Source organism: Dreissena polymorpha, chromosome 2, assembly GCF_020536995.1.
Source record: "Dreissena polymorpha isolate Duluth1 chromosome 2, UMN_Dpol_1.0, whole genome shotgun sequence".
NCBI lineage: Eukaryota > Metazoa > Mollusca > Bivalvia > Myida > Dreissenidae > Dreissena > Dreissena polymorpha.
The window spans coordinates 5,148,331-5,169,339 of NC_068356.1; the positions used below are offsets into that span (position 1 = coordinate 5,148,331).

The 21,009-nt window shown below is 34.7% G+C and overlaps 1 protein-coding gene across 3 annotated transcripts in view; it reads left to right on the forward strand.

Annotated features, from left to right (window-relative positions):
• The window catches only part of LOC127865674 (uncharacterized), a 323,557-nt gene that overhangs the window by 15,110 nt on the left and 287,438 nt on the right, over nucleotides 1-21,009 (forward strand). For 2 of the 3 annotated variants that reach the window (XR_008042729.1, XM_052405592.1), the window contains exons 6-22: nucleotides 341-556; nucleotides 842-1,013; nucleotides 1,696-2,007; nucleotides 2,303-2,464; nucleotides 2,857-3,024; nucleotides 9,760-9,954; nucleotides 10,414-10,539; nucleotides 11,299-11,436; nucleotides 13,253-13,353; nucleotides 13,711-13,775; nucleotides 14,226-14,377; nucleotides 14,663-14,821; nucleotides 15,035-15,199; nucleotides 15,487-15,581; nucleotides 15,860-15,966; nucleotides 17,775-17,929; nucleotides 19,313-19,456. Coding sequence is in view for 2 of the 3 variants with exons in the window: in XM_052405592.1 (XP_052261552.1) it covers nucleotides 341-556; nucleotides 842-1,013; nucleotides 1,696-2,007; nucleotides 2,303-2,464; nucleotides 2,857-3,024; nucleotides 9,760-9,954; nucleotides 10,414-10,539; nucleotides 11,299-11,436; nucleotides 13,253-13,353; nucleotides 13,711-13,775; nucleotides 14,226-14,377; nucleotides 14,663-14,821; nucleotides 15,035-15,199; nucleotides 15,487-15,581; nucleotides 15,860-15,966; nucleotides 17,775-17,929; nucleotides 19,313-19,456 (2,632 nt within the window). In the remaining variant the exon portion in view is untranslated. Of the gene's footprint in view, nucleotides 1-340; nucleotides 557-841; nucleotides 1,014-1,695; nucleotides 2,008-2,302; nucleotides 2,465-2,856; nucleotides 3,025-9,759; nucleotides 9,955-10,413; nucleotides 10,540-11,298; nucleotides 11,437-13,252; nucleotides 13,354-13,710; nucleotides 13,776-14,225; nucleotides 14,378-14,662; nucleotides 14,822-15,034; nucleotides 15,200-15,486; nucleotides 15,582-15,859; nucleotides 15,967-17,774; nucleotides 17,930-19,312; nucleotides 19,457-21,009 lie in introns of those variants that run through there. The other variant, XM_052405593.1, reaches the window with a different exon arrangement.

Consider the following 21,009-nt stretch of genomic DNA (forward strand, 5'->3'; position numbering starts at 1 on the left):
ATTATAAACAAAGATATAAATCTACCGACGTCGCTATGTTTTCTAACATATATCATTTAATTTTTCAGGTTATTCTTCCATTGAGCTTGGTTTTTTTAAATATAAACAGCGAACATGTGTGAAATAATATATTACAATATTTACAGTCATACTGTTTCACCGATAATGTTATGTTTTCTAAAATATATCAATAACATTGTACAGTTTATTCTTTCATTATGATTGTTACGTGTTAATATAAACATCGAGCATGGTTGAACAAATTGATTCATTGATACACGATGATCCAGTTTTATCTACATCGCTATATTTTCTTAAATATATATAATACATTTTACAGAATCGTATCAATAACGACTCCATTCAAGTAGAATTGAACCGATCCAATAACAAGCTGTCTTTGTTCTTTGAAAATGGAACTCTTTGGGAGCCACTACAACCCTGCACAAGAGGCCCTCCTCAGATAACATATGGTTTTCAGTTGTTCTGTCTGGTGTCACCTTCCAATGGATTTAATATAATACCTATAAAACTAAAATTAAACGGTATGAAAGTGGTGAGTACCAGTTCGTTTGTTTCCACGCTTCTCTTTTTAAAACACACAGAAATCGTTTAAAATGGTGATCTTTTCCATAAAAACAAATCCACATTGAAACCGGTGAAATTAAAAGGGTACTAGGTTCTATGGAAACAACGTATTGAAGAGTAATTTTAATGGAAGCAAATCTAAATCGCAAATCTCAATTACTGCGGGCAATTACCTGACCGAAAATGTTTAACTTACTTTATAAAATCATTCTTTCAAATGTTACTGAGCTAAACTTCAAGCATTAATTCTCAGGAAATTTCCACGGAAAAGGGATTCATGAACATTAAGGTAACGGCAAACCCAGCACTTGCTGATATGACAGGCCTGGCAGGAAATGTTCAAGAAGAAAAGTATTTCTCAGAAAATGGAACAATATACCCATGTAATGCGAGCGAGCATGACATGTTTGACTACGGCGAGTCCTGTAAGTATCGTATGGACAATCTTTGTTTTAAACTTCTATTACCATTGTGTACGGAATCAACATTTATAGCTTTGGATCAAATCCCGTTTCAACTAATTTTCATTTAATACTGCCGTCAGTTTGAGGTATTTGTAGTATGTGCGCTGCAACCGACATTAGAGTACACAGTTGTTCTCAAACTAAGTAACTATAAATTAATTTATGACACGGCCGTTCGCAAAACAATGTATTAAACAATCTATTTACCAGTTAATGTTAAAAATCAATGAACTAAATGGCCTTAATGTATACAATATATACTATTGGGAAATTGAAATTGACAAGCCGCTTTCTAATATGCAACAGAGCGCTCGACCAACTCAATGACTTTTGCTTCTCAAAATTGCTAGCCAAAATCAGAAGCAACAAGCAGGCATTCACATTTCGAAATCGTGTGTGTCGTTGTGCAGTGTCTTGTATCGCATTGCGATTTCGAGTTGATTGTCACGTCGATTTTCTTCTTTTGCGTTTTAAATAGATGATGTTCATGGTAACGTTTAAGATTTCGATTATATTATTGTGTGAAGAATGTTTTTCTTCATTAATAAGCTAATCAATTCAATTGAGGAATAGGAGTTATTAATTATCAATAGTTACTTTGTATTTCAAGTTATTTAAGTAATTTCAGGTGTTTTCCTTCCAGGGTCAATTAGGAACAATCGTGATGAGTCCAATTTCATTTATAATTTTACCGGAGGAAATGGTGGAAACTTCAGCTTCTACAACACGTATTCCAAACCCCGATTTCTTGAAGATCTCCTTGACAATAAAACCGCTTTGTTTGAGAAGTGTTATGGAGCCGATGTTGACGCTTTTGAGAGAACCTGTCTTAATACCTGGGATAATCAAACCAACAGGGACTGTATGCTCATCATTGCAAGGACATGCAATATTACTCTTGGAAATATCATACATGACGAGGTAGTTCGACAACGAGACGAATTACTGAGGAAATGTATGTCATTTATATCGATTCACAGTAATTTTGCAGTTCTGTTTGTTTATAAAACAGTTCAGTTAATGTTGTAATTAGGACAAGATTTATTTTATGTGGCGTAAGCAGAGCAATATTCTTTTATTTGATCTCTTTACAACGCCTGCATTTGAGTGACAGTGGGAATAAGGTTTAAGTAAAAACAACACAAGTGTTTACGTACTTTCAAATCATATTTGTGTATTTATTATTCTGAATGTAAGATGTTCGATTATTTTAAAATAAGCGTTTGACTTTATGCAATATTCTTTTATAGTAAACAAGTCCCCTGAATTTCTGACGACAATGTCGAATTCAACCATGCTGATTTATCAAAACACCTCTTTGAGTATAAATTTATTGGAGCACGTATGGGATGAATATATGCAAGGTCTCCGGTTTGAGATCGTACCGATGCTGAATGAAATGACACTAACCGGTTTGTTTGTTTTACACATTTGCTGTAACATGATACATGTCATACATAATTTCTCTACCGACAGAAATGCATGATCGTATGTTTATTGTAATGTCAGACCATGTGATGCATATCCAGTTAACTATAGTTCCAGTAATGTTTTTTTAATGTTAATATTTTTAGCTACATACATATTTTCATTAGCTACATAACAAAGCATTTTATATAGAGAATTGTTCAGTGAAATTCATGTGATAAGGGTCTTATCAACTAGTGCTCGCGGATTCTTGACTGTGTAGAACGTGCGAGTGCCATGCACAAACAGTAAATACTCTTATTATTAGTGTGTATATATACAGACTATATTTATTCACATGCATCTGAAACTTATGATGATACTTTCATTGTTTTAGGTGGCAGTTTTAATTGGAATGTGGGCGCTGCTTTAAGAGAGAGCAAAACTAGAACACTCCGGTTTATTGTATATGACCAGTACAACATGACAGGCAATCACGAAGTTAAATTGTATTATTGTGGCTGCGAAGAACCAGAAGAGTGCAAATTCCAAACCAACGATGATGGTTAAATAAAAAGGGATCTATTTGTTTAAAACGATTATTTATTTTTTTCATTAAAACACACGAACATTATCATATGCAGAGAAAGGCAAGATTTGTTTAATGCCTCAATATGTGCGTTAATTTTATGTGAGGTATATTTGTACACAAATTATCTAACAAACTTACGCATAAATGCTTGCGATAGTTCTATTTGATAAATATATAATTATAAAATAAGTACATTTTTGTAAAGGTTTCACGCCCAATTACTTCACACAATTATCTCTATCATACACATATGCGTGCTTTTCGTTATACAATAACAGCAAGTATCATTTATTTTATGTTTTCCAAATACTGTGATCTGCAGAAGAGCCACAATGCAAGTTTATTTCCATAATTGAATCCATTTACAAATTATTCTAAGATTTTACATGGTTTATATTCTTACACAATTATTAATACTTATTTTCACAAATATTAAACTAAAACATAAATATAAATGCAGTCGTTGCATGTACGCAGATTTCGCCACACGTTAAGACCCGATAGAAACTGTGAATATACATGCGAATGTAACATGCACATATCTATCAACTGTATAAGCCAGTAGTATTGATGCAGTTATGATCCGTATTTACGTCAATTTTATTGTGCAAACATTCCACTCGATACAGTCATTTTAAACAGAGAGCGTTATATGTCCGCAGTTTGCCGAAGGTGTGAGATACAATAAATATGGTATAATACCACTTCTGCTATACGCATGGTCGAAAACAAAGATACTTGTCTGTATACAATAGTGAATTTAATATATAATTTATTATTTAACTGTTTATATATTCTAAGTAAAAGTCCCTGAAACCAATTCTGTGTTGGTGTATTGTTTTAATTATTACATTATCAATGTCGTAACTTGTTTCTGGAAAAAAGTCCATACATTAAATGTCAAAGTATGACATAAAATCTGCCAATTCATCAGCTATAGATCGGGTACATCAAGAAATCACAAAGCAAACATGCAATAAAGGAATAATAGAATTAATTTATGAACTGTTCCCATCTTTAAGACCACTACGTAATCAATATAAGACAAACACCGGGTGTTACTCCTACTGTGCGTATAATAACGTTGATTATTTTTTAACCGCACTGCAACTTTTTTCTTCTCGATTGTTATAAACCTAGTTAATCTTTAAAATGATTGGTTGGTATAGAAACTAAATTTACATAAAAATAAATATTTATATTGAGAAAAGCACTCCTATAATCATGTTTCTGTCGTCCGAGACATTGAAATAAAGTATTTATTGTGAGTTCATATATAAGCAATTGCTCAATAACACACTATGATGAGCGGATGGAAGTCTTAGATTTTCGTGGTTAAATATCTGTGAGTTTTATGAAATTACATAACACACTAGCTTTTAAACACATAAACTGAATTTGAATTCAAATTTGAAGTACGATTTTGTGAACATTGAATTGGATCATGATTGTGTATTCAGTGATCTTTGTTGAAAATGCATTATAAATAATATGAGCAATCCATTCGGTTTCTTGGTACTCGAGTTTCTCAACTATAAGGTTTACTTCATGGCAACTCTGCTTTGACATTTTATGTTGCTCAATACAATCGGTGTATAGAAAATAAAACACAAAACAGAGCAAACTTAAACATATACAGCTCATCGTTAATATAACTATACAGCAATAATAAATACTAATTAATACTCATGCGTAAAAATAACAATTTGTATGAGCATTTTGTAAACATAAAATTGGACCATGATTGTGTCTTCAGTGATCTTTGTTAAAAATGCATTATACATAATATGAGCAATCCATTCGGTTTCTAGGTATTGGAGTTTCTCAACTATAAGGTTTACTTCATGGCAACTCTGTTTTGACATTTTATGTCGCGCAATAAAATCAGTGTATAGAATAATAAATAACAGAAATGAACAGATAGTTTATTTACGACTTAAACATATACAGCTCATCGTTAATATAACTATACAGCAATTATACATACTAATAAAAACTAATGCGTCAAAATAACAACAATTTTGTATATTCATTTTTACTAATACATGTATATGATTTTTGTGAGAATGTAATATGTAAGAGAAGGCTCGTTATTATTTTTTAACAATGTTAATGGATGTTAATCCGGATTTGATTGAGAAAAATAATGCGGTCAGATAATATATACAAAATTTCAATTCTGAGGAAAAAAATATCTATATATTTTCGCCTCGAAGTTTAAATGCTTTTACACAGAAATTAGCAAGACGTATCAGTATAGATTTTCTGGTCTTATTCAATAATTGTAAAAATTTAAACATACTTGGTCTTCTTCTGTAAACATCAGGTATAAGTGCATTTCTAAAATTATCATAAAATTACAAAGGGCATATCAAAACAAAATGGTACTCATCTTCAATTTCATTAAGTGGGCATAATTTACAAATTCTTTCATTTCTTGGAATTTTTTATGCCTACCAGTTTCTATAAATATAACATGAGAAGTCTTAATTTTGCTATTATGTTTCTAAATTTAGAATTTGAATATTGTCTAAGAAATGGATCTTTCAAAGATGGGTTTCACTCCTTGTAAAGAAATAGTGATGAAGTGTCATTAACACCAGCTCGCCATTTTGAAATAAACAAATCATGTAATCTATTGCGAAACATCACAATAAAGATGTTAACAAGAACAGATTCTGGATATATTCACACGTAATTTAAACCTGACTCTTAAAAACGTTTTCGAACGTTTGATGCTCATGACTTTGAGTGCGGGTAATCACATGCTTCTTTACATTGTCTACGAAAAATATTGCTTAAAGTACAGTTGGACGATTTTTCGTTGAACAATTTTTGGAAATATTTAACTACTCGTAAATATCGACATATATACATCGGGTATCTACCAATTTCAGCATGCAAAGCATTAAAATTTGTAGAAGCTTTCACATTTAAAAGCCATTTGCAGAATTAGCGTGGACTCGCTCAATATTTTCATTATCATCTCATCTTCGCCTGTGGTCCTATCTGGGACATAGGCCACCAACCAGCTTCTTCCAGGCGTCTCGGTTCTCGGCAAGTCTCTCCAGCTGCCCCCAGATTTGGCCCATCTGCATAGCATATGCATCCAGGTCACGGCGCCAGGTGTTTCTAGGCCGCCCTCTCTTCAATTTCCCTTGGGGGTTTCATGTTAGGGATTGCCTTGTCGTATTGGATGCAGACTTGCGAAGGGTGTGGCCTATCCATCGCCAATGTCTCTGAATGATGTCTTCTTCAACTGGCTGCTGGTTTGTTCTTCTCCCTAATTCTTCGTTGGAGATGTTGTCTGGCCAGCGGATCTTGAGAGTCTTCTTGAGGCAGGTGTTGATGAAGACCTGTATTATCTGTATGGTGGTGACAGTGGTTCTCCAGGTTTCTGCTCCATAGAGGAGTAGTGGCTTCACGATGGTATTGAAGCGTCTAATCTTGGTGGTTGCCAATTGTGCTGGATCCCCAGATGTTCTTCAGCTGATGGAAGGCTGCTCGTGCTTTACCGATGCGGGTTCTGACATCTGCATCAGTTCCTCCTGGTTTTCCAGAATGCTGCCTAGAAAGGTGAAGCTGTCCACCTCCTCCAACGCCTCACCTTGGACTGTGATGGGTGTGTTGTTGGATGCGTTGGTCCTTAACACCTTGCTCTTCCCTCTGTGGATGGCGAGACCCAGTCTAGCTGAGTTGTCTGCTACCATGTTTGTCTTTTCCTGCATATGTTGTTGGGTGTGGGAGAGAAGAGCCAAATCATCGGCAAAGTCGAGGTCTTCCAACTGTTTCCAAAGTTTCCACTGAATTCCGTTCCGCTCCTGCTCCGTTGATGTCTTCATTACCCAGTCTATGATCAGCAGGAACAGAAAAGGTGAGAGTAAGCAGCCTTGTCTCACGCCGTTTCTCACTTCAAAGGCATCCGTGAGCTGTCTGCCATGAACAATTCTGCAGGTAATTCCTTCATAAGACTTCCTGATGATGTTGGTGATCTTTTCTGGCACTCCGTAGTGTCTCAGAAGTCTCAAGAGGGACTCCCGGTCAACGCTGTCGAACGCCTTTTCATAGTCAATGAAGTTGACATACAACGGCGAATTCCTCTCCAGGGATTGTTCAATAATTATGCTAAAAAATGTGATCTGATCTGTGCACGATCTCTCCTTTCAGGAGCTGCTTGTTGGTCACGGAGATGCGGGTCTACTGCGTCTTTCATTCGGTTCAGCAGAATGCGATTAAACACCTTTCCTGGGATGGAAAACAGTGTGATTCCTCGATAGTTGAAGCAGGAGACGAGGTCGCCTTTCTTGGGAAGCTTGATGAGGTAACCCTCTTCCACTCTGTTGGAATTTCTTCTTCTTCCCATATCTTGCTGAAGAGCGGGTGTAGTAACTCCACAGTGGTCCCCACGTTAGCCTTAAGCGCTTTTGTCGGAATGCTGTCAGGTCCTGCAGATTTGCCGTTCTTCAATGGCTTGATGTCGCTGCTGATCTCTTCCTTTGTGGGAGTGCAGCATTTGATTGGCAGATCGCTTGTAGCTGGCAAAATCTCCGGTGGGTTTGCAGGAGCTGGCCTGTTGAGTAGCTCCTGGAAGTGCTCAATCCAACTCTATTTGCCTTTCATCATCTGTTATTACTCCTCCATGTTTGTCCCTTACTGGCCTCTCAGGCTCGGCAAATGTTCCTGCTAATTTTTGGTGATGGAGTACAGATCTATAGTTCTGTTCTGATAGGCTGCCACTTCCACCTCTGTTTCAAACGTCTCTAGGTAGTTCCGCTTGTCTTCTCTAATACTTCGCTTGACGCTCCTATTTGCTTCGGTGTACTCTTCATGTGTTTTCACTTTTACGGCTCGTGTTCTGCTGCTGTTTACACTTGCCTTCTTTTTTCGTCTTTCCGCAACATTCATAAGCGTCTCTGCTGATATCGACTCCTTGTGGGTGTAAGACTTGGAGCCCAGTACTTTTTGGCATGTTGAAGTCACTGCTTCTTTCCACTTCTGCTCTATCGTCCCTTCAAGCAGCTCCTCTAGGACCTGGAACTTGTTGGAGAGTGACCTTGAACTCTTCTTGCTTCCAGGTGTCTTTCAGTGTTGTACCGTTGGTGTTGGCTGAGCCCCCTTGTCCAACCCTTCTTCAGCTTTATTTTCAATCGGGTGAAAAGGAGATGATGGTCCGAAGTCACGTCTGCTCCTTGCTTTACACGTACATCCTGAAGAGAGCGACGAAACATTCTTGCGATGCACAAGTGGTCAATCTGGTTCTCCGTTGACAGGACTGGTGACACTCAAGTAGCCATGTGTTTCTGCTGTGATGGAAAACACTTCCTCCGATGACCAGGTTATTTGTTGCGCACAGGTCGGCGAATCTCTCCCCGTTGTCGTTCATCTCGCCTAACCCTTGCTTCCCCATGATCTCCTCATATCCCCTTTTTTAATCTGCCTTCATGAAAGACAATTTGTGTCTAATGTCGACATTGATAGTTATATTCCATTTCGTACAATACTCAAGCGAATTGTGCAGGGACGATTGTAATCCATCAACGGATTTAGAGATTAATTTGAGCGATACTCTAAGCGACACACGATATTTTGCGCGATACACGAAGCGACACACGATATTTTGCACGATACACGAAGCGACACGCGATATTTACAACGATATATCGCCTTTTGGGCTACCTACACAATGGCGATATTCCGTGGTACATTCTCGTGCGCCCATCTTGCTCAAAAGCATGTTTAGCACTGTGGTAAATATGTATTGTGCTGTGAATAAATAACATTGGGAGTGGTTGGCATATTGAAGTGTCCATATCACGGTGAAGCCATGTTCTGAAATTGACCACTGTGCAAAATTACTGTTATTGTTATTGTTACATGGCTGCGGTGACATTGTATTGAACGATTGACTTGCATGCAAAAATGAACCGTTTATCTGTGGCGATTGAATCGCGTTAGCAGGTGTAGATGTCGCTGGTCCTTAGGTGACAACTCCTACTTTCCGCCATATTGCATTTTGAACGTGTACTCTTTCTATTTTGTGTTTGTACTTGAACTGGCCCAAGTGAACTGTTTTTTCGCTTTTTAGGCATGTATAATCCGCAGAACAAGTGTACACTCACTTCCCATATACTTTCACATTTCAATAATTGTTTACAATGTTTATTACTAATTAAATATAATATTTTTACTCCACTTATTTTTTTTCAAACTACGGCGCTTACGCATGCGCATTGTATCGTGTAAAATAAATCGAAAACAAGAGCTGTCTCCATAGGATGACATATGCCCCCCAATAAACCCTTTGATAGAAGTAACGAGCATTTTTCGAAAAATAAACGCATTTTTTGAAACCTAAACGCGGACCCTAAGGTCAAGGTCAAAAGGGTCAAAATGTGTGTGCATATGGAAAGGCCTTGTCCATATACACATGCAAACCAAATATGAATGTTACATCTGAAGCGACATAGAAGTTATGAGCATTTTTCGAACCCTAATCCCAAAGTGTGACAGACAGACCAACGGACGGACAAACAGACGGACATACAGACGGACGGATAGACGAACAGTGCAATCACTATATTTTCTCCTTCAGGGGCATCAAACATTGAGCCATTACCGATGTGTATGCTTAAAACACATCATAACTTGCTTCTTACGTTATACATATTTTATGTAACAAACATGTTATGAAAACGTTGATGCTTTCAGATACTGCAGAATGCAGCTGTAAAAATAAATATTGGATTGGGTATTTCTGTCAAATCCAGTCATATCCCTGCGTAGAATACAACTGTTATAAGCCGGAACAATGTAATAACAACACATATGATGGAAGTCCGTGTGCTCCTTGCCCGGATGGGTGGTATGATCCAACACCAGGCAAATCCAACCAGACATGTCTTGGTAAGTTCGTAGGTATTTTATAATGTATCAGGATTTTTGTAAATGATTTAGAGATTTACAACCGTGATCTATGCCAAGTACATGACCATTAGGAATGAAAATACTTTATAAACATTAAATGGATAGTTTTTCTCAAAAACTAAACCGCAACTGTCGGTTACGTTCTGCGACACAAAATTAATGTGCATCAATGTTAAAAAGAAATCAATTTTGGTACACGATTTATTAAGCATAATGAAGCATGAACTACAGCATGCATTAAAACATTTACATATCTCGTAATAAATAAATTTTAATAATTGCTATAACATTAATGTGCTAATTTAAAATCACATATATTAATAATATATTACATCTTATGATTATAAGGATTACAAGGTCATCTTAAATATTCAATAAAAAATATGTATCTGTAAACATTGTTCTATTGAACTGCAATTTATTATCGTTGTCTTCCAGACTTAAATGAATGCAATGATACCAAAAAATACCACTGCGACCACATATGTAACAATTTGGTTGGTTCATATAATTGTTCGTGTCACGATGGATACACTTTAACCACCGATAACCACACATGTTCAGGTAGTTCTATATATTTATAGTTGATCTATTTTCTATTAAGTTTAATAGTAATGGCTACCTTCATTTTAACTTTTGTCGAAACAATCCGTTAGATGGCACATTTCTGCCTCCGTTTTTCTGCGCATGCGCTTTACAAGGTTAAATCAAAAATCAGATTTACTGCGGGGCTAATTGTATTCGTTTAATGCACCATAGATTGTATTGATATTTTAACTAAGAAAAAAATAGTATTTGTTGGTTTTTACGAATGACCGCATTTTATTTCAAGGTATAGTTATTAACAAACAAGACTCATGAGAGTCGTATTACGGATGTCAATATATATTTCTACGACCACAAACTTAACAAAAATTACACTAAAAAACTTCTATTTTATGCCTGAAGAAAGTAAAACAGCTCAACATAATGCTGAAAGCCAAACGCTTTAATTATTATTATATTACGAAATAACGTCTAAATGCATTTCAAAAAGTGTGTTTTTATACGCGTAGATGACAAAGGTGTCATTATTCGTTGTTATTGTTTGCATATTTTTGTATGTGAAAACAGGTTTTGCTAAAACTGTACCTGTACATTTCAGTTGATATTTAAACAAGATTAACATAGTGCGTTTTATTATATTGAAATATAACAACTGTATATTGACTAATGTCAAACTTGTTTCGTCCATCCATAGAATTTAAACACGGCTTTGTCTGTAACGACATTGGTAATGCCTAAAATTTATATACGCCAGTGATATGTGGAATGTTATTCTAGATGTTGATGAATGTACCTCGGGAAAAGTTTATTGCCCAAAATCTAAGGAAACTTGTATGAACATTCCTGGCCATTACACATGCGTTTGCGATGCGGGATATACTAAGAACACCCCAGACGCCGAATGCACTCCTATAGGTAAGGTAGTATTTGGAAATCAACACTTTTAGCTTAATTGTGTACACTTTTTGTAAATACACGCTGAATCCTTACCTTCAAACAGAATTCCTGCTCGGTATATTGCTTAAATCTTAATTTCTATGGTCTGTTGATAAACATAATGATATTTCATAAACAGTGTGTATATGTGTTATTTCGTAGCAAATCACTTACTCATCCTCAAATCCATATGGGGTTACGTGATATATTCGACGAATTTCTCCCAAAAACTATGTTGATTTGTTTCATATTTATAGGAATTGCAATTCGTTACCATTTGTTACGAAACAAATGTGAAGAACGTCCTCGGTTTTACGTTAAAATTCGTTGGGTCGTTCAAAAGAATATTTGTTCTTTCCGTTAGCGATTTATAGCATAAAGATGTAAACTCAATTTGAATGCTGCGCATGCCATCGAAGCCGCGCGAAATGTTCCGAAATGCGTCTCCCGCATCCCACAGGACGTTACAGATTTATAGAACTTCGCGATTTAATTCTCTCTCAAACAATAATTCTTGAAAAAATTATGATAGACAAACTTATTAGTTTTCTTAACTGTATTATATGCATGTATGCATTTTATTTTATTCTAGTTCATATGAATCTCCGCGTATTCAAATTTGTCAAACTTGTTGTCAACGCAAAACATTCAAACGTGCATGAATTGTCCTTTATATGTCAATCCTCAGCTTTCGCGTTAAAATCCAACGTTAAGATGTGCATAATATAGTTATGTGCTCTATATTGAGACATGTGGCGTCTGGTTCATGTTGTCAAGATTGTGGCAAGCTCTAATTGTACGACAAAGGGGTTTAACAACTCTGGTTTCATCAACAATAATAGTTATTTCCTTTTAAATGTAGTGTTAACAATTTACATAGGATACCAAGCTCAGCAATGGCACCATTCTCTCTTATTTGCAATCTTACCTTTTTTGGTTGCGAAAAATAAATGTAGCCCTGCTATACTCTCAGCTGCGACCTTTCAATGAAAAAGGTTCTAACCTCATAGTCAACAAGTTTATTCTGTATGATGGGGTACTGCATCATTGTAAAGTTATTAAGATTAAGAATATCTCGAAAATAAGTATCACTGACAATGGACTTTTAAGGAGTATACCACACAACTAAACACACAATATTGCAAATCAAACACACTTTACATGAATCAACATCTTTACTAAATTAAATAATGATTCGCTAAAAATAAAAATTAAAAATTTGGAAAATTCCCAATTTATGCTTTTTTTAAACCCCTATCGACATGGGTAATCAGCATGTAAGGTTTCTATGTACATCGGGTGTCTGCATGCAGTCACTGAGGCTTAATGCGTGCTCCACTATCAAGAAAAATGACTTGTCAACGGTATCACTGGGAAAGGACTGTAATTCCGGTAATCAAACGGAACAATCCTGTTCCATTTCAAGGAATTGCAAACAATAATACATCCTTATAATTCATATACAAGATTCAAATTCGGCTTATATTTACCACATAGTCATACCACAATGTCCAAAGATTTTTGTTGTTCATGGCAAAATAAAAGATCGTTTTTTGTATTCGTACGTCTGATATAAAATAATAATAATGTGGCAGACCGTAAACTTTAAGATGTTGGGACAACTTTGAATACGATAGGCGTTGTGTGTTATTATTCTTAAATATTTTACCTATGAATTGTAATAACAGACTGTTATATTCCGCCAATTTATATAATGCAGACTATCGAGCTTTTGCATTGTATGACAGTTTTCTTTAAGATGTATATTTTAACCAGTGTGGCAATCACATTGTAGTTGGTAAAATGTACTTTGGATATCTTGAATACGTTTCGACACAAGCGCCTACGCAAACAAATGCAACTCTTCAGGCTGGAATACTGTCTACTTCGAACATTGTAAGTTTCAATTTCATGTTATCCGTAATAAACGTGTTTTATGCCATTTATGTGTGTAAAAGTATGGCGCACCAAAGTGATTAAAGGTTGTTCGTCTCAGGTAAAACCAAACGTGTTGTTATGATTAAATACCCAATGGCTGGTATTTTGCTTATCTACAGGGCGACCTGATGGACATAATTTCGTAGGCGATTTGAAATACCACGATTAGATAATTGTAAAATAATGTATTACAATTTATTTATTTCAAATAATGTCATATGGTTACATTCCTGGTGTTGTGAAACATTTGTATAAATTTGAAATGTGCCTTCCTTGCGACAAAAATTGAAAATATTCTGCATTTCTGTTCTATAGTTTAGTAAATACTTAAGAGGAACGGACTATTTCTTAGCCATTGAAATCTACCAGATATTCATGACGTAAGTTCACATTTCTTTTTTACAATCAAGCTTTTTGTGCACCAAAGAGGACCATAACTAATAATTGTCTGATATCAATATGAGGTTATTACGTAAACAACATCTTTTCTGAAGATGATTTTCGATCAGAATTAGTATCATTATGTCTCTTTTTTGAGGTCACGCCAATGTATTAAATTAAATTTGCAGAGAGTGTAGTGTGTCCATGCCTTTACATATGTGGCGTATGTTAAAACATGTTAAAGCATGTGTACGTAACTTCCAACCAAGTACGGACATTCAACCATTTTGCAAATAAAACCCACTCGTTGTTAAAAAAGGGTAAAGGTTGTTTGCGTATGTTAATGATTTGAAAGTTGTTTGTCAATCTTTGAATATTTACATGTTTATTTGTAAGATCATATACGCTGGTATTCAGATCAACATCTGTCCATTTTATGATTTAAACAGGACTACAACTTTCCATTTGGATTTCATTTTACACCTGAACTCTACTCTCAGTTTACCTGCTATTGCGGGTTTTCTTGACACTTTGAAAAACAAAGACATTTCGCTGAATTCAACACATCTCGGAAAATCTTCAACTGTGCACATAAAACCTCGTAAGTGGGCCATAATGTCGATTTTACAATCGGTATGGATGACTCATTAAATGTAATATCAATCATTTTGATGTTTATCGGGACGATAGTGAATTGCCATTTCTTCAACATACGGAACATGACTTTTTGTTTATATTATCAGCATTAATACGGACTTTAAGAGAAATGAAAAACTTAAACATTCAATACCTTAATACCTTTAATTTGTCAAATTTAACATTTAAAGCAAGTAATTAGGAAACGGGATATAAACAAAGACATTATTTATTTGTCGTTGTATTTCAGCGGAAGAAGGTGGCCTGTGTGATGTTGTCCCGAAGCGCACGGATTGTCATGAACAAAGCACACACTGTGTCAATAGAAATATCACTCAAGATTACTATGACTGTGACTGCAACTTTGGTTACCATAAGCCCAGTTCTAGCAAAAGCAAAATTTGTGAAGGTAAAATCCTGTTTTCTTTTTTAATTGAGTAAAGGTTTCTTAAGCTTTTGTCAAATTATACGTATGATACATTGCGGTAGTTAAAGAATAGGCGTAAATAATTGAAACAGTTTCAGAACTAATAACACGAACGGGGTACTTTCTTCCATTTTTAAGTTTAGTTTACTATATGACACAAAAAAGTATCCTCACTTAGTGGAATGTTCACTTTAGACATAGACGAATGTCAATTATTCGATACGAATAAAACGAAAAATGAACGATGCGTTCATGGCTTCTCGTGTTACAATTTATATGGGTCCTGGAATTGTACATGTCCCGAGGATAGACTCTGGATGTCGGTTGGTACACCGGAATATCCTGTGTTCCGATGTCAAGGTTAGTGCTAAGCTAGTTTCTATGGTATTTTTGTATTGATGATGCAGCTAACGATTCCCATCTAACAATACGAAGTATTTGATTTTGATCAATTTTTATTTGAACATCAATTAAACATAACACCTTTCTTTTTTACCTGATTAGTGGTATAGTTAAAGCGCAGATGCATATGTTGAATGTGAAACTCTACACTTGCAATTAAGTTTTACAACATGATGTATTTTATGATAATTCTTTTGATTTTCTTATGTCGTATAATTTATTGTTGATAATTTTTCAATTAACAGGCAACCACACTTATTTAGGAAACATCACATTTATTTGGGAAGCACAAGATGGGGAGATGAATCAATCAGTCATAAAGTCTTTCTTGACGTCTCAAGTAAGTGTCTAAGTCATGAACATTTCAAGCTATGCATTCATAGAAGACCCAAATTGGGTTAAGGCTCGAAGCATAGTTTAACATCGCAAAATGAAATTACAATTACTAGATGCTTGTTTTACATTTACAATACGTTTCATCCAAATACAAATGTTTACACAAACCATAACTAGATATTCACTGCAAGTAGATATTTCTTTCTGATTATTTTAAACATTCGTCTATATTCGTCTATATATATATATATTACCCAGCACTTATTTTGTTATTACTTTCAGATAACAACAGTTCTTACAAATAAGTCATTGGATCAAAATCAGACGATAACAGTTTCCTCCTTGTATGTTTCGGTTACTATTTTGGACAACACGTCGCATTCAAAATTGTAAGTAATTTTAGCTCAACTGTGTAATATTATACGAAATATTTTTCGAATAGAGCTGTAGCTCTGATGATCATCTACTCAGTTTGTTCAAATCATGATCCCGGGGTTATAACATGTTTTTGATAGACTTAGATGGCAAACACTCGTTAAAAAGCTTTATGAAACCCCTAGACTCGTTGCATGGATGTATGGAATGGGGCATCAGAGGGCCATGTCCCGGCGTTCACCTGGTTAAAATAGACTTTATAAGCAACATGTCATTAACAAGGGTTTACTCTGAAAACCAGTACACATCAAGCATAAGTTATATGATGTTGTGTTCATGTTTACATGTTTGCTTTCATTTTTCGTAATGTGTTTTCTAAACTGCTCTTGATTTCTGTTTTACGCTACGTTTTCACTAGTAGTTTGCACTTGCTTATTTGTTTAATGTCCGTACAGTTTTATATGCTGATGAAAAGCATTTGCAATATAAACCATAATAGGAATTATCAAAGCGACGAAGGCATTGAAGTTGTTCGCTATTGCATAATCTTAGACGCAACTCAGTTTTCAAAATTATGTTATAGCTTTTTATATCGCAAGTTTGATATAACCCATTCAAATTTATAAAGAGTGTGTCTTAAAAAACAGGTCGAGATGTGTATGCACTGTTTATCCTCATATTTATGTTATAGAGATAACTTAGACAAAATAACAACAATATGTCTCTTTTTTCACAATTGGCAGTGCATTAATTGTCATCCCAGTACCAGACTCTCTTTAAACGGAACACACCATAAAATCAGAAAGTGTCGTCACTGACTAGCTTGTGCGCATTGCACAGGCTAATCAAAGTACACAGGCTAATCGTATTTGGCATGCATTAAGCCCCGTTTTCCCTGAAGGCAGCCAATATGTACAGATTTCAATGATAAAGTGGCCAATGTCGTCGCACAAGCTATTATAACACTAGACTGGCCAATATCATCGCACAAGCTCTTAAACACTTTTGATTACATACAGGCTGTCTTCAGCACTGGTACAGACAACCTGTATCTTAACTAGGAACGATGACCACTGCCAGTTTATACTTCACCACTGGAAGTTGTGAAGTATAAACAGGAAGTGGTTATCGTTCCTAGCGTAGCTAACAGCCGACTGACTTGCAAAACTGCCTCTACGATTAGTTGCTCGCTACCGCTCACAACTGAAATAGTTCATTTATGTTTAAATGAAAATAAATGAAGTAAGTCAAATATTTTACATTTGTTTGACTAAAGTAACAACGAACGATTTATTTTTATAAATATATATATTGAACAACATGTTCATTAATTAATGGAAATATCGGTAATTTCCTGTAAAATAGCATAGCTGTAACGTATACATGTAAACTAGGTATAACGTCAAAATAAATCATGGCTTCAGTATGTTCTCGTTTTTATGTGTTTTTTTTTTTATCTTTTTATTTATTTGAGCTAAATGTATATTAACACCGTTGCGTTAAATTAATACCCTATAATTTGTAAGGATGATGTTGTAGACAATAACCAGTAAATGCTTCTCTCTTGATACCAAGTGGTATGTTTATTTGTCGGCTTATCGGCCTGTTCTCGAAAATCATACAATGACAGTTAAACACTATACACTATACTAAGACGCTTAGTATGTGCTTCGACATGCTCATGTCATAGCAATATTTCGTAAAAGCAGTGTTTTACTAATGCATAGTCAACATCGATATGTACTTGTAAAAATATGCTAAAAAGTTAACGGGACAACTTATGTCTTTTTCTGTTTTATAATATGATATTTGACTTTTACAGACCATATTTCAATATGTATATGTTGACATACGAGTTTCGAATTCGTATGGGTGACCCAGTCAGCACCGACCGCCTTCAACGAATCGGAAGTGAACGTTTCAAGAAGAACAAACAAATAGGAGTTGCCACTTTCCAAAATATCACGTTTTTCAATGGTATGTCGAATTGAATGAGATTTCTTACTGATTTGTTCTTCTATGTGATCATTTCATAACCGTTCAGTTGTATTAAATAGGCAAAATGATGCAGGTTTTCCGTTTTTTGTTTTGTTTTTTACAATTTGGCTTATCTCACTGTTTACGTACAAGCGTGTGCTATAAATCTGACACTGAGCTCTCTGCATGATTATATTACACTTCGGCTATAATGGATACATTTGTTGTTTCCGGTAGATTATAGATTTAAACTCACGAAAGAACACAGAAATTAATATATATTATTTGGGAACCTAATGATTAAAATCGTTAAATAAACCGAAAGCAACAAACTTTTATTTTTATTTTATATTACTCCATTATTTTAAAACTGGGTAGTTTTCGGTTATAAATAGGTCACACAGTCGATAATATAAGGCCATTTCACAGAAAACACGAGAACTATCATTTCAGTTATTCGACACTGTTTGAAATAACGACTTACTAGTTTTTAATCACTGATATTTACATATAAATCACAGAAACATACATAATATTGAGTTTTCGTACGGAAAATTGCTAAAATATATGAAAATAATATGAACAAGAGCTGTCTCCATTGGATAACAAATGCCCCCGAAAATCGTTTTTTCGAAACCTAAACGCAGATTTCGAAACCTAAACGCGGACCCTAAGTTCATGGTCAAGGTCAAAGGGGTCAAAATATTTGTGCGTATGTAAAGGCTTTGTCCATATACACATGCATATCAAATATAAAGGTTACATCTGAAACGACATAGAAGTTATGAGCATTTTTTCGAAACCTAAACGCAAAAGTGTGACGGACAAACGGACAGACGGACAGTGCGATCACTATAATTATGCCTACCTTCGGGGGCATAAAAAGTATCCAACTATACTATTCTATATTCCTTTGAGTCGTGGGTAATGTTCATTAAAGATATGACATCACACATATTTTATGATTATGATTCATGATAAACATAATTATTAAACTTTGGTCTGTATATGGGCTGCTTCTTTCATCAAAAACATCAAAATAATCAATTGTGTTGATAATGTCAAATCGCCATCTTAAAAATTATGGTTCTTCTTGAGCCGTGCTTCTGATTGGCTTTCACTATTTCAAGATACTTGCTATATATAGCCTAAAAACTGAAAACTATGACAAACCGCATAATAATAATAATATGTGTGGTTCCCTTATATCATAACGTTTAAGGTGATGAAATTGTTGTTTGATAGAAACGAGTGTGTCTCTCCAACTAAAACAAGTAATCAGCAAGTACTAAGTATTTTAAAAGTTTAAATACATGTATAGTGTAAACTGCTTTTCCGCCCCCCGCCTGTAATCCTAAACAAGGTTTTAAATGTCTTTTAAAGAATCTGACAACGAACTGTGCAAGCGAAATAAAGAAGGTAACTGCGACCTCCGAACAACTGAATGTAAACAAGAAAATGGAACAACATCGTGTGGGTGTAAAAAGGGGTTCCAGCCACGTGAATATACCAAATATTCCTGCGAAGGTAAATTACATATGGAATGCTACAGACCTCCATTCAAACGAATTAAGTAATCATTCTGTGTAAACGATGCAATTCCTTTTCAGAGGAAGACTTAACTAGCACATAGATAACAATTGTCTTAATAACGCAGGATTATCTAAAGGTACAACATTCAATATGATAAATACACACAATTATTCAAATCAGTCAATAGTAAAAACAATTACTTAATTGTGTTTATAATATATCGATGCAATACTAAGGCTTACATATACAGAATATTGTTGGCATTATATATTGTTGGTTCATATGCTATATTTTATACAATAAAACCATTTAAGTATTGTCAACGAAAATTTTTGATGAAAAAGCATTACCCATATGTGGACATTCAAACCAATAAAAATTATTTTGCACACAAAAAGGTTTGATCTCATTTTGTATTACTATTACAAGCACCATTTTTAACAATGTGTATCCATTAAAAAATGAAAAACGGCGCGAACATAAATATGAAGATTTCTGTTTTACAAAAAATAACTTTTGCCAATTAACAGTTACGCAATGTTACACATAATGAACACATACAATTTAAACATCGAATTGCATTTTCTAAATTTAGATGTTCTAATCAAAAATTAAATATGGCGATGGCTAGACAATCAAATATCCTATTTGATGATATACTTTGTTATTTTTGTCTGGATAAAAGTAGTATACGTGTTATTAATTGTGAATTTCATTCATTTTTCAAGTGTTTAAAATACAGAGACATCCGTAACCAATATCTTTTTAATTGGTACCATGGTGGATGATCAGTATCTGATTTGTATTCATAAATGGGATCAAACAATGATGCAATTGACCATAACGTCGCAAATTTTGTATACTATCTGATAAACAACATCAATTCATAACTTTGTATTAATATGTATATCTACCTGAGTTTGAGTTCAAACAAAAGATTGTTCGGTCACCGCTATCAAATCATCTCGGACCTCATTTTTGTCGAACTAAGGAAACTTACTTGACAACAAATTAATTTGATATGATCTTAAACAGTAAAATCTTCACCGAGAAAATGTGTTCGACAAAAACAATCGTTTTGTTATTATTAATGCATGGAAACAAATGAATGTGATCTTAGTCAGCTACACCGAAAACTAACACATTTCATGTGTGAGTACTATACATAAATATGATTAAGAATTTCAACTAGCAGGCATAGTTATTCGTTTAACTACTGTCAAAGTATATAATGTGGTTTAATGTATTAGTTATTATGTCTTATTTGAAACTGTACAATTATCAATATATATCCGTTTTACGGCGATTATTTAGCAAGTACGACATCGCCATGTTAATTACTTGTTACACGATTCCGCAGCAGTGGCCGAGTGGTTTATAAAGAAAAGAAAAAATCGGGTCCAAAAGACGATTTTGGTTCCAACAACGAATTCTGTATTCAATTGTAATATTGATTATTAAACACGAATGGCTTTTCAGCTTCACATTTAAATTATGAAAAGTAGCAGATCAGCAACTTATGCGAAGACGATACTATAAATATTTGA